Here is a 14,559-nt window from a genome sequence, read left to right on the forward strand (position 1 = left end):
TAGCAAAAAAAACTCACTAAATACTTCTCAGGCTGTGCTGCAGAGCCCAGCGGGCTGGGAGCACACCAGACGGCTACCTAGCAGGACTACCCGGTGACCCGGGACAGGAGTCAGCTGGAAATAGCTGTCCTGTTGGATGGCATTTAAATCACGTCAGAGAATTCAAATGCATTCCCGTTCTTCTAATCAGTGAAAATGAAACCAGAGCCACTAAGGTCTTAAACTTCATGCACTGAGGTACTTTTGAGTCTCATCCTCAGTCCCCTAGTACTGTCAGACTGTCTTTTGACTGCCCTTCTATAGACATGATTGTCAAGTAGAAGTCACAGTGTGAGCTTACGATCCAACACGTACATGCTATTGGTTGAAATTCTGTTTTGTGTTTGTTGGAAATGAGGTATCTGCGCTTACGGTTTGATGAAGTCAATAGTCCAGGAAGGCTGACCTTACCAGGAACTTTTCCCCCCTTTTCCCTGCTGTGCAGGTTATAATGGAAGACCAAATGCAGAAGAGAACATACCTCCTGGTAGTATTGGAAAATCAAATGGACAAAGAATTATCAATGGTCCTCAAGGAACAAAGTGGGTAGGGTAAACTTCTTTACACACTTTTGGTGTCCTTCTGTTGGTGGGAAGAGAAAAATCAGGGATACTGTGTGCCAATAAATCATCTCATATTCTCCTCTCCCCTCCCTCCCCTCTCTTATCGATAAATTTTGACTGTACCCCAGCTGGCCTCAAATGTGAGAGTCTCCTGCTTCACAGCCTTTCTGGTGCTGAGATTATATGAGTGCCTCATTCTGCCCAGCTAAGAACTTAACAGCTTAAGAAAGAGAAAAAGGCACTGGCTTATATTTGGTAAACTGAGGCTCTCTCATGTTCAGCAAGTATGATGGCCACTCCACAAGTGAAACCCCCTCTCTCTGTCTCTGTCTCTCTCTCCCTCACTCCCTCTATCTCTCTCCCTTATCTTTAGTTTTAGCCACTTGAGTATAAGGTGCTTGAATACAGTTGCTTTCAATGCCTAGAAGTCTTTGGTTCTCCCGATTAACTAACTTGTTCCTTAAGTGGCTGATCAGTGAGGCTTGGGAAACCTCACAGCAGGGTTTCCCATTTGTCTTGATTGACAGGAAAATGAGATAAATGTGCGGCCCTACCGCAGCTGACCTGAAGCCTACAGAATGGCTTTTCCCATGTTCCCCCTGTATTTAATTTTTATTTTTAGCTTAGTGTATAATTAGTTACTATATGTATTTTCTGTTAGTCATCTCAAATCCTTTGTAAATGAAAAAGTAAAACCAAGCAAAAAACTAAGTCAAAAAGATCATTTTATCAGACAGTCTTTTGAATCTGAATGCTGTCTGACTAAAATTGAAAATATGTCATAGTGCTTTTTGTTTAGACAAAGAAGATGCTAAACTCCTGCCAGGAACTAAAATAAATGTCTAGGGGATTTCTGTGGGTTGAATGTAGTGAATAGAAAACAATATTCAGGGCTTGAAAATATTCTTTGAAAGAATAAAAAAATACTCACAATGAAAAGGTTTTAAAATATATACCGAAGGCCTCTGAAAGTTTTCATAATATGTGATCTAAATATGAGATCCATGCAAACCAAAACAGAATTATTTTATCAATGGTTCTGAATTGAAAAAGTCTTGACAACTACCCTTCCTAGCCAAAAATGGCTGAGAGGTGACCAGAGCTGATTTTGAAAGTCGGGTCTCTAATAAATGTCTTACTTCTGCTGTCAAGGCAGGACTCCTTTTGTCTTGTGGTTATGTAGAGACAGGGTTACAGATGTCCCTCAGTGTCGGCCCCTGTGAGTGCGGTGTCAGGCCATAGCGTAGCTGAAAAGTCACTAACACATGGGGAGGCTGCTAGGCCAGGACTATACTTATAGGAGTATCAGGGAAGACAGAGGATTCTTCCTCAGAGGGAAAATAATACATTTTCAAGAGTTATAATTTCTTAGGATAGAAATTTTCTATATGTATTCTATAATACATAATATTTCTATAAATTAAAAATTAATTCAATACTCAAATTTTAATTCAATTTTAAGATAAGTAACAATAAAAACATTTCGTGTTTTTAAGCCATTGGTTCATCTGATGATTAAAGTAGCTCAGAAATACAAGGGAAGGAAACAAACATCCTTTACTCCAAACGGCTTCTTTGAAGCGGTCTCTCGGGTACAACCTGGTGGATATCCCTTCAGAATGTGTGCCTTTGCCAGTTTCAATTTTATGTACAAAATGAATTTTTTTTTTTTTTGCAAAATAATAAGTCCTGTTACCTGGTATGCATCAATTAAGACCAATATATACGAGATTGCTATGGTCCTCCATTGGAGGCTGATGGGTCATTATTTATTTAAGATCTTCTATCGAGTGATGGGTTCTTAGGTTGGTTCCTGCTTTTGATATTAGATATGATTACAAAGTGGTAAAAAAAAAAGTACTTTGAATATCTTTTGCATATTTGAGAAGCAAAACAGTTCCTGCATTATATAGGCAGGCAATTGTGATACAGTGTAAGCAATGAAACACAAGATAAAACCGCATCTAATTTTGCAAGCCTTGCAAATAAGGACGAGAGCGTTTCCCGCTCCTTTCTGTGGCTGCTCACCTGTCTGTTCATGTCGTTGGAGATGTGAGCACTTTGGGGGTCCCCAGTATATCCTTCCGCCTGTGTCGTTTAGGTTGTGGACCTGGACCGTGGGCTGGTGTTGAATGCAGAAGGGAGATACCTCCAAGACTCACACGGCAATCCTCTCCGGGTGAGGCTCGGGGGCGATGGTCGCACCATCGTGGGTGAGTGACACTGACGCCTAAGGAACAAAAGCTGAGCGAGCTGTGGAAAGGCTCTGGGCTTCACCTCACCCCTCGTTTCTAGTGGTTGCTAGTGGTCCTTGTCACTCTCAGTCACATGGGAAGAAGGTCCACAAAAGGGACCCAGAACAGAGCCTTTTTCTCCTAGTTTCAGAGACTGTTTCTTTAGACTCCTCTTCTAGAGACGTGTACTCTTGTTTGTTCCTGAACTTGGCCATTTAGAGCACAGGTCAGAAAACTACAGCCCACAGGCCTGCTCCTGGACTGCCTGGTTTTGGAAGGCCTCTGGGCCCAGAAGAGTTCTTAGCATCTTAAAAAACATCCCCCCCCCCAGCCCCACCACCACAGCAAATGAAGACTGTCTTGTGACATGTGGTAAAATTATGAAATTCACATTTCAGTGTCCCTACACAAAAGCTTCACTGGGCACAGGGAGATTTATTTAGGTATCATCTAGCTCATCTATTATGTATTGTTTATGCATTGTCTATTGTGTGTTTTGCTCTACACGGGTTGAGCTGAACAGCTCCATCTGGCCTGCAAAGCTTAAAATACTTGTTCTTTGGCCTTTAGTGGAAGATGTTTGCTGTCCCTGGCCCAAACTAACATGTTTTCTCCCCTAGGAGTAGAAATGAAGAGCAGAGAGATACTCTCCTCAATAGACAGTGTTTTCTCTAGTAACAGCACGCTCTGACTGAAGGGTCTATATAGTTCAGTAAGGGGGACCCTGTCCTAAGCCCATCTGTCCTAGACAGCAGCAGATGCTACCCTCAGACACACGCCTTTTGCTGGTTAAAGCATAGGCTTGCACAAGCTTCGAGAAGACACTTTCCCGTTGTGTTTTCTGTCTCTGGGATTGTTTCATCTTCTGCATATCTCTCTTGCTTGATTTTATTTCAGATCTGGGCGGAACCCCTATGGTGAGTCCTGATGGACTCCCCCTCTTTGGGCAGGGGAGACATGGCAAACCTCTGGCCAGTGCTCAGGATAAACCCATCTTAAGTCTCGGAGGGAAGCCCTTAGTGGGCTTGGAAGTCATCAAAACGACCACCCGTCCTCCTACCACAACCATGCCACCAACCACAACGACCACCACTGTGCCCACGACCACAACCCTTCAGCCCACAACCACCACCACTCGCCGGACCACCACCCGCCGCACAACCACTACCAGGCGTCCCACAACTACGGTCCGAGCTACTCGGAGGACAACAACCACTACCACCACTCCGGAGCCTACCACCCCTTCACCTACCTGTCCCCCTGGGACCCTGGAAAAACAGGATGAAGCTGGCAACCTTATAATGGCCTCAAATGGGATCCCAGAGTGCTACCCTGAGGAAGGTAACCAGCTTTGCTCATATGTAGACAACTTACTTACCTAATGTACTGGGAGTCTGAGGTGCATCTCAGAGCCTGCCAGAAGGGGGTGAGTACTGTGCAGGGCAGAATGGCAGCCAAGCAGGGGCATCTTGAATCCCAGCGTGTTTGTTTAGCAATGCTGTGATACAATCAGGTTCATCAGATTCCGTAAATAACAAATGTGGTGTGATAGACACCTACACACACAAGTGTAGTTAAAAATTCAGGGTCTTTTGCTTCTCCAACAGCGTAAACTTACTATCATTGGTCTGGGCTATGTTTCTTAAGGTTCTCTACTGTGTATTAGAGAGAGAGAGGAAATATCGGCAGGTTGTTTCCGTGACCATGCGATTTAACAGGTCTGATGGCTTTCTGACTGGGTGACCCGTTAGATAACAGTTTTCCTGTGAGCTCCAGGAAAGCCATCAGTGTGTTTGGCGGTGAAGTCGTCTGTGGTGATCAGCTTTCCCTCTGGAGAAAGCCAGTCTCAAGCGAGGAGGCTTCTCCTGAGGGTCTCCCTCCATAGTCCTGTTTGCCATGCTTGATTTGGGCTCTCCAGTTACTCCTGATATCTGCCTGTCTTCCCACCAAAGAATGAGAGCCACAATGGTTCAGGTCACGGCAAAACAGCACGTCACCGTCCTCTCTTCTCAGGCTTCAGTTCAGATTATTCTGGCCAAAGCTTTGCCTCAGACCCAGAGGAGATGGACTCCCTCTCCTCCCTCAGGTTGGAAGGAGGCTGAAAAGCCTGTCTTTTAGTCTTACACAGACCGAAGAGCCTTCTTCTCAGGATGTATTTGCAAGCCTGGAATTCTTTCAGAGCATGGCTGTCTGCGATGAGCCCTGGTGATTCTAACATGAGCACTGTGCTCAGAACGAGGAGCCACTTTCAAGGCATTGTTTGCACGGAACGGTGAAGAATTAATAGGAAAGCTTGACACACCTTGAAGGTCTACCTCAGAGTGGAAAGAGACACAAACCAAGGGAGCAAGCCACCGGGGAGAGGGTCTGTATAATGCTCACTCAGTGAGTACACATCTGATTTTTCTTCTCTTTCTCGAAACATCTATCTGTTTGTTGGGGAAAGGTATGTTGGGTACACACATGCCAGAACAGGCGTATAGAGGTTGGAGGACAACTTAGAGCAGCCAGTTCTCTATACCATATGGGTCCCAGGGGTGGGACTCGGGTCATCAGGCTTGGTGGCAAGTGCCTTTACCTGCTGAGCTGTCATGCTGGTTACCTGCCTTTCCCTTTGACTCTCTAATAGTGTTAAATTGGCTTTTTTTTTTTTGCATGCGTTAATATGTTTGTTTCTGAAGGTAGAAATATAACTGGTGCAGATGATTGCTTAATAATTGGTTGCAAGCAAAAGAATGATTGCTAAGATTTGATTTTCATCACTGCTGTTTTGCATTTTACTTTGCCTGCATTTTAAAGGCCCTGTGGCATCTTATTTCATTGACATTTTTCTATTCCAGACTTTAATTTGGCATGAAATCCAATAGATTTCTTAGAATTTGTGTCAGTTTTTCTTTGCCAATTGCAATGCATAGCGTTCATTTTACTTGTACCCCTTCTCTGGCTCCTTGGACTAATGTACTTCTAGGCAGCATTTTGAAGTCAAGTACAAATAAACAAAGAGTCTTGTAAAAAAATTAAACTTGGCATGAGCAACACATTCCCCTGCCATTTCTGAGTGGACTATGCGTTATTTCTTAAAAATCCTTCTGTGTGCTTTGCCTTCTATATCAGCTGTTTCTAAAACTTGAATGTTTTCTTCCTTGCTTTTATTCTAATTGTAGTTATTTTATATTTTAATTAAAAACCCTTTCACTGAGGTGTTGACATGTAAAGAGCCATGCGTGTTTAATCTACACAGTCTGAGGAGTTTGGGGATGAGAAGACTTGTAAACACATCCCATCATTAGGACCTCAGACACATCCATCACCCTCGGAGTTCCCCTCCCCTCTACTGTCAGTTTATTCTTTTTTATCTTTCCCCTCCATTTTACATCTTGGAGTAACTTTTCTCTGTCTCTAAGCTGGCATGTTGGCCTAACACTCACATGTTATTCCTGCCTGAGTTTCTTACAATGGGCTCCAGTGGCTTCCTGTCTGCTCACTTCTGGTTTAACATGGCGTTATCACATATGACCATGAGCCAGCCACAGTGCTTGCTTCTTGTGTAGACACTTGGTTCCAAAGAAGACTTGAGAACTGACCATACCAGAGTCAGATTGCTCTAGAAAAGACTGCTCAGCAGCTGTATAACACACTTGTTCTTTGTTCTTTGTCGGCCCGTTGCCTTGTAGTGGCCTCAGTTGCAGAACGCTTTCTTAACACTGTAGTGGCACTTAGTGAAGAGATGGCATCAGTGAGACCCCAGCATCATGGGGGAAGACCTGTTCCTGGCCTCCTCCAAAGAACCTGGAGAACACCTGGGGCTCACCCATGCCCTGGCTTTGCCTCTAGCCTTTATGTCTTCCTTGCATAATCTCTTTTGTTGTTTTGAGTTCAGTCCTGAACATGTAGTCCCCATGTGTACACTGCGGCTCCCTCTGCACGCAGCTAAAATTATCCAGAAAACATCCTGGGTGTGGCTCTCCCCACCCTAGGAACTTGAATGTTCTTCACTGCCATGGTTGTGACTTGGAACCCGAACTGCTGGGAGTGAAGAATATCAATGAGGGGCTGGTCCAAACCTTTCTTCTCAACCTGCTTCAGCTGACCGTTGGACATTCCCTTCCATTTGTAAAGTCCTGGTGTTTTGTTTTGGCTCTCCAGCTTTAAAAGTATCTTTTTAAACATCTACGTCTTGGCTCCCTTGGTTAAGCCATGCCTCCTCCTTCCCTTTGAAAACTGCTTTCAAGAAATGTTCTAGGAATAACCTTGGGCCATTCAGTCATGCCAACAACTCTGCTATTTATGGATACGTCCTCATTTGTTATGGATGCCGTACTTTCCCATAGCCCTTCATGCACATTACATGCTTGCTTTCTATGTGGTGTTGCATTTATGCCTCTCTCTGTACACACACACACACACACACACACACATGCACGAGCACGCATGCGCGCACACACACAAACAGTGGGTTTTGTTTTTATGTTTTTTTAGCTAGAATTGACTTTTCTCAGGAACGAAACCCCGGAACTGAGGTCACACGCTCCGTCGTGACTCTAATTGCTCAGGGCAGCAGGCTCTCTTCTTTAGACATTTATCTTTAAGATACAAACTCTCTGGGTTTTCGACGTCGGAGGTAAAAGCCAGTGACCTTCGTTTTCCAGGCTTTTCCTACAGTAGATTGGGTGACTGCACATATGGAAGTGCTTTGAACCAACTGGACACTCAAGGATTTGTAACGTGACCTTGCTACATGTTGGAGAGACACACATTCGCCACTACAGAGAGCAGTTCCAGCCGGTCACGCTCACTCTCCTGACAAAAAATGCAAAGAGAATAATTGGAACGCACGTGCAGTGAACCCACCCTAACATTTGGGAATGTGCTCAGTTTCCCACGGCTGGAGTCTACTTCCTCCCTCTAAATTTCTATGGAGAACAACCTTTTAAAATGACATTTTAATGTCTCTGGAGTTGAGGCCCTAATTCCTTGAAGACATCACACATTTTTTTTTTTTAACCCGACTATGGGTGAAGTACTGGGAAGATTTGACTACATCCCCATATTGATGACTGGAAGCCACTTTAATATGATGGTCAAAGTGTTGGTGGGGGAGGGGGTCAAGGTTGGCTTATTTGATGCCCAGTTTTACACGGTTACAGATGGTCTTGAATGGCAGAGTCATCTGTCCTGATGAAACATGGATGTATAGTCATCACACACACAGAAGATACATTTACTTGAAGAGAAGATGGTGGTAACGCAAAAAAACAAAAAACAAAACAAAAAAAAAAAACGATTTTATTTGGTTTTAGAAATGTATAGAATTACACAGTGGGATGTTCATTTGTACCAGAGGCCTTATGTTGGCCATCACAAGAGGTGATCTAAGTTGGCAGGTTAAAAGCACGTGTGGCCTCCTGCAAGGTCCGAGTGACCTCGGCATCTCAAGAAGTTGCCGTGAACTTGGGAATCCATAAAGGAAGCTCTGCTTCTCCCTGTTCTCTTTGACCCGGGATATTAGGAATGCACATTTCGTTCCTTTTTGAGCCAGGAGACATAATGGAAATGATTAATAAGAAAGTCATTCTGTGCTCCTAAAAACTAAATTCACAGAGGCAAAAAAGAAAGTTAGGTCAGGAACCAGCGACAAGATAAACCCAAGAGGCACATGGACCTGAAAACAGGCTTGCACTGGCTCAGATACAGGCATGCTGATGTTGCTCTCGCCTAGGGAGAGGAATATTATACAATAATAACCATGCTTGGGATTTTTTTCTCAAGATGACCATTCTGCCCCTGAAGGGTAGATGATCTGGAAATGGCCTTATTAGCATTTACTGTAAGCATAGGTTATCAGCCTGTGCATGATGTTCAAGGATACTGGACTTTGTCTTGGGCAGCGGATGGTGGCTGTGGGGGTTCTGCTGGGTGTTTAGAAGAGCCAGGCAGCCAACAGCAGAGTCCCCCTGCCCTCCGCTGTACGAGCTCACTTCAACACCACAACACTCACCATTTAATGTGAGCGGAAAGCTTCAAAGAACCAGTAGAACTGTTATACTCAAACATGTGTTGAGAGTTAGAACAGTGACTTCTAACAGTTAAAAAAAAAAAATCACATCGACACATTCGGTTTCCTGGAGATGGGGATTTGTATGCTCCTTTCCCTCTTGTTTCACTGTGAAATGCTGAGTCAAACAGCACAGGCTGGAAGATAACTGGTTGGTTAGCTCTGCTCTAAAAAGCATAGGCGGTTTGCTGAACTCTAAACATGTGGTCTCTGAGCCAAACCCCCAGGCCCAGTTCTGTGTTAGCACCTGTGTGGCTTCAGGCTGCTGTAAATCCTCTCAGAGCCCCCGTGTGGAGCCTGAATAGAGGGTGTAATAAATCCGATGATCCCAAGGGTGTGTTGTGAAGATTGACTCACAAGCCTACACTGAGACACCCAGAGTCCAGAAGGCAACTGGCAGTCACCTTCCTCCTGTCCTCCCCTCAGCCCCTCTCAAGAAGGCATTGTGTCGGAGAGTTCTGTACCATGGCTGTGGGCTTGGGTCATAAGGAGGGAGGAAATCCTCTGAGCTGTTTGGATAGAAAATACCCTGGCTTCAAAGTTCACCTGCAAGTCAAGGAATCCAATCGGTACCAATATCCTGAGTATGTAATCAGGGAGGAAGGGGGCCGGGAAAGAACAACTTAATACGATCCGGAGCTTTAACTGAGAAGTGGGGCTACAAGAGGGTTCTCCGTAAAACCCTGACTCTGCCATCTGCTTACAAGTGGAGGCAGTTTTAGTGCACAAAGAGATAGTAGGGAAGGAGGTTGAAGTATTTCCCTTTTTAGCTCGTAGTTGGCCATTGCTCGGGGTAACCACTGAGTCAGATAATGTAAGGTGAATGAGGAATACCTCTCATAGCAATTACTAGGGTCCCCTAAGGCAAGGAGGGCAGGGCTAGAAAAGCAAGTCTTTAACTTCTAAGAACCAAATTGCTGTAGTTGTAGGAACTGTCATGTTTGCATGGCCCTGGCTGACACAGAAAATTGACAGGAACTCAGGTAGTGTCGAGCTAGAAGGAATGAGAGGCAGGAAACCATCCTGGTTCTAGAATATTCTAGTGACAAAGAGAAGTAGGGGGAGAATAAAGGCAGATAACATGAGCTTCCTGGGAAAGAGATTTATGTCACCATCCAAGGCCTCCCTCTTCTGACCAACCTCTGAGCATATGTGTCCAGGCTAGTGACAGTAACGTGGGAGGCCCTCCCTCCAGGCATACAGCAATTCAGACAGGTGGGTGGTGGAGGTGACTGGGAGGGTGGCAGAGGGCTCTAGGAAGCCAGAGCTGGGTGTGGGGTTTTTGCTCCTGAGTAAAGGGCATTGGATTGCTTTTCTCTGATCTCAAAGAGAGAAGGCCTAACTTCCATTTTGAGGTTCTGGTGATCTTGTTGGGGTCCAGAAAACCAAAAAACCCAAGCAGTCACAATAGTCCAGCAAAGCACAAGATCTTTATTTGAATTAAGCATCCAAAACTGACCAGTCAGGGACAACAGCACAGACCTAGGAGCCGACTGCCTCTTTGAATGTTCACCTTAGTATTTAAAGACGACAAAATCATACTCAGGCCACTACTGATTGATCAGGGATGCAGAACAGGCTCGAGAGCTGAACTGCAACCCTGAAGAGAAATCAGACAGAGTTTTTAAAGGATAGAACCCCAAAGCAAGGGGGAGTGGGGTGAGCTGTAGCATGGTCCAATCATATTTTGACACAGGGGTTGAGCAAGGAAGTAAACTTTGGTGACTGGGCCTTATCCCAGTCACCCGGTTTCATGTTCCTTGACTGAGCTTTTGCAGTCAGGTCCCCCCTGGACTTCTGGCCCAGAAGTTGGAATGATAAGGGAACAAAGGAGAGGGCAAGCTGCACGTGGTCAAAGTCACGACAGGCAATGCCTGTATGACCTGTGTGCTTTGGTTTAGGTAATCTGAAACTTCCCTCTTTACCTTCTTTACTGATTAACAGACAAACATGAAACACCTGAAGAAGCAGGATAGGTGTTGGTTTCCAGGGGCCTGGGAACGAGAACTCAGTTTTGACCCTGCCAGTGAGATGGAGGTTGTTCCTGAGATGGTTGGACAGGCAACTGTCTCCTAACAACTGGGAAAGTGAGGAGACACTGGTATCGCTGGCTGGTTTTTGGGAGCCACTGAGTTGCTATTCTCAGGGGCAGAATTCTAGGGGCATTGGGAAGAGTCACGGGCCTGTGAAGATCTCTCTTCTTCCCTCTTCCTCCCTAGATGATTTCTCCGGCCTGGAGACTGACACGGCTCTACCCATGGAAGAGGACTATGTTGTGTACGATGACGGTATGGAGCCCATCCCAAAGCACACGCTTGCTTTCTGATCACAAGATCTTATTTTAATTATAAGTGTTTGATCATGATTGCATTTTTCTCTGGCTCAAACTGAGGCAGCGGTGGTAACCACCCCCTCTTCCGAGTCACTTTCAAATTCATATTTGATCTAAAGAAAACCAGCAAGCTCGAGGAGCTGGTACTGCCGCTGCCTAGACCTTTCCTTTCATCAGCGTCTCTGTTGGCAAAACCGTTCAGTTTAAGTCAGTGGAGAGCCTTAGTTGGGCTGTATTCCTTCTCACTTTTTTCTTTCCTAATTAAATTATACAGCTGCTGCTACAGATGTGCTGGTTTCTTATCACAGAGTCTTTTCAAACAGTTACGTTCAAGATTCCAAAATGCCCTTGACCCAGCCACACCCATCTCTTAAGAAATGGCAACTGCTCTTGCTCATTACTCTTAGGACCTGGGGTTGTCTTGTAACTGCCTCTGCAGGTGAGAAGTTCACCTTGGAGACTTGCCTGCGTGGTGTGTACCTTTGATGCCCAAGCTCATCGTTGGCTTCCTTTCATCTGCTGGGGTCCTGTGTCTTGAGCCACAGCACTATGAACAACATTGCCTTTGATGCTTTCTTCATTCAGTGTTAAATTACACTCAGTTGCTTAACCCACTGCAGTCTTCAAATAAAGACTGATTAAGAACAATACAGCAGGTGTTAGGAAGCCTCGGAAGATTCCTCAGCACCCTAGAAGATAGCCCCTGTCTTTTATTATTATTATTATTATTATTATTATTATTATTATTATTATTATTATTACTATCTTTGAGCAGTTGAAGAGGATCAGTTTTCTTTTCTTTTTTTTAAATGCTAAGAGATTAGGCTTTTTTTTTTTTTTTTTAGAACATTAATTCCAGCCTCCTCCCTGAAAAAGTCCATACCTAGATTTTTCTGTAAGCTTTCTTCATTCTTAAATTCTGTGTGTACTTGTTATATCCGAGTGTATGCATGGATGGCTCATGAGCTCGTGCCTCTGGAGGCCGAAAGAGGGGCCTGGACCTGGAGTTACAGGCAGTTGTGAGCTGCCTGGTGTGGGCACAAGAGCAACAAGTCCCCCTCACTTCTAAGCCACCTCTCCAGTCCCACTTTTTTTTTAATTTAAATTTATTTTCTGATCTGACATGATTTTTAAAGATTTATTATATTATCCTTGGCCACTCGCTGTTTATCTGTACATATGTGTGTTGTATGTGTTTATATGTACCACATGCACACAGGTGCCTATGGAGGCCACAGGGCATCAGGTCCCCAAGAACTGGAGGTGCAGGAGGTTGTGAGCCTTCTGCCGTGGTTGCTGGGAACTGAATCCAGGTCCTCTTCCAGAGCTGTAAGTGCTCTTAGCCACTCAGCCATCTCTCTACCCCTGAGGTGATCTTTTATAGCTCTGAAAAAGAAGCTGAGGTCAGGACCAGCAATGCGCATGAGCGTGGCCTAGAAGTCCTGAAGGTCTCCCCTTTTCTGTTCCCAGACTTCACGTTTGTGGGCCCATGTGTTTCTTTGTTCTTTCTCTGTCTCTTTTAATGTGCAGCTGCGCATAGTACAGCGGTCATTCCAGGGTGTGTTAGTGTGTGTCATGTATGTGGGTGACTCTGTGCTGTGTGGGTGTGTCTACAGTTGAATCATAAGTATCCATAGGTTGCAACCAATGCCTCTTCTGGTAGCGCACGGTTACAAAGACTTTGTATCTTTTCAGATTATGGACTTGCGACTACGATGTCACCGACCAGCACCATGCCCTCAACCACTGCTGCCACGCCGAATGTCATCCCAGAGCAAGGCACTGTCAGCTCCTTCCCAGAGGAAGAATTTGATCTGGCTGGAAAGAGACGATTTGTCGGTGAATGTCACTTCCTTGACCAGAGAAATTAGTTTTAGCTTTGCCCCTTAAAGACAGTATAACTAAGCCATGGCCTGGCTAAGGCAGAGAAAAAAATTGAAGAAAGCGCTTCCCTGGGGTGAAATTTCTGTTCGGGGTAATTTAGCATCCATTTTACTTAGATTGGCATTAATTGGCGAAAGTCAGGCGAGAGGAGGGCTGGAGAACTGTTAGCGCCCAACAGAGGACCTCAGCAAGTGTGTTCACAAGAGTGTGCCAGTGCGTGTCCACACACGTGCACCCACAGGCTGGAGGACAGCCGGTGTCCTCCCCTGCCACCCTGTGCTGTTTCCTGAGGCAGCATCTCTCGATGAATCAGAAGCTTGCTCTTTCCGTTAGGGAGATTGCAGGGTGGGGCTGGGTCTCCAGCCCCCAATTCCTGGACAGCTGGGATGCCCAGCTTTGCCCAGCTTTTCACGTGGGTGCTGAGGATGCAGGCTCAGGCCCTCACGCTTGCCCGGCAAGCATTCTGACCCACCGAGCGTCTCCCCAGCCCCGTGACCAGTGTTCTGAAGACAGGTTTGACGGTTGGACCTTACCTTGCAGAAGGCTTGCTAAATTCTGAAACGGTGGCTTTGTGTATGTTGTCAGTGGCCATGACAATGTCACAGAACCAAACCCATTTTTTGTGCAGTTTTCTTCTCCAACTTGATTAAGTCTCAAAGAACTAGAAATTTATTTCTCTCCTCTCCTTTCCCAGAAGTTAAAACAACTTCAATTGAAAATTCTATGTAGCTGAAGTACTTCCATTCCCTTCCCAAGTCATTTCCCAGGCCCTTGATGAACTGCGTTGGTAGACAGTTGAATTAATATGTTACTGAGTGCAGACAAGTAACAGCTTAAATTAACATCATACTTTTCGGTTTCCAAAACAAATAGTCTTGCCATGAGCAGAGAAGATGTCTTGCCAGCCAAGATGCAACGACTGGGCGGCTCATCACGCCAGCTAAAGAGCAAGACTATTAGTTCTGAGGCAGCATCCCTGGGGTACAGCCAGTGTCTGCCTGCCGCAGTGTTCAGCAGCCTGGGGGAGCCCACCAAACTTTCACTTCCCTCCTTGCTGCCTGACAACAGAAAGGGAAAGAGGTGTGGTATCACTATCGGTATCAATACTGACGCCATTTGTACCATGATACCACACCACCCTCCAGGGGCGTTGTTAGCCCTTCCCCAGATTGCTTCTGAAGACCAAAAGGCCTCTAGAGATCTCTAGCCATTCCGGGTGAGAGGACTTGAGGGTCTTGGATGTGTAAAGCCTTAACTTCAATTCCTTGGCGTTCCTGCCTTCTTTTAGAGTGGAATATAATCAAAAGAGCTGTGGCTTGGCAGCAGAGCCCACTGGTTGTCCCTGGCTCAGGAGCGCATTCTCACTGTAACAGGTACCAGGCCATACAATTTGCATATCCTCAGTTTCCTGCAGCCACTGAAAGCATGTGGGCAGGAAGGGCTTCAGCGTGC

General features: G+C 45.4%; 1 protein-coding gene across 1 annotated transcript in view; it reads left to right on the forward strand.

Annotated features, from left to right (window-relative positions):
* The window catches only part of Fndc1 (fibronectin type III domain containing 1), an 81,595-nt gene that overhangs the window by 51,450 nt on the left and 15,586 nt on the right, over nucleotides 1-14,559 (forward strand). The window contains exons 9-13 of the mRNA XM_055615852.1: nucleotides 485-585; nucleotides 2,704-2,815; nucleotides 3,734-4,177; nucleotides 11,111-11,179; nucleotides 12,919-13,062. Of these exons, the coding sequence (XP_055471827.1) occupies nucleotides 485-585; nucleotides 2,704-2,815; nucleotides 3,734-4,177; nucleotides 11,111-11,179; nucleotides 12,919-13,062 (870 nt within the window). The remainder of the gene's footprint in view (nucleotides 1-484; nucleotides 586-2,703; nucleotides 2,816-3,733; nucleotides 4,178-11,110; nucleotides 11,180-12,918; nucleotides 13,063-14,559) is intronic.

Source organism: Psammomys obesus, unplaced genomic scaffold (genome assembly GCF_907164565.1).
Source record: "Psammomys obesus unplaced genomic scaffold, mPsaObe1.curated_primary_1811, whole genome shotgun sequence".
Lineage (NCBI taxonomy): Eukaryota > Metazoa > Chordata > Mammalia > Rodentia > Muridae > Psammomys > Psammomys obesus.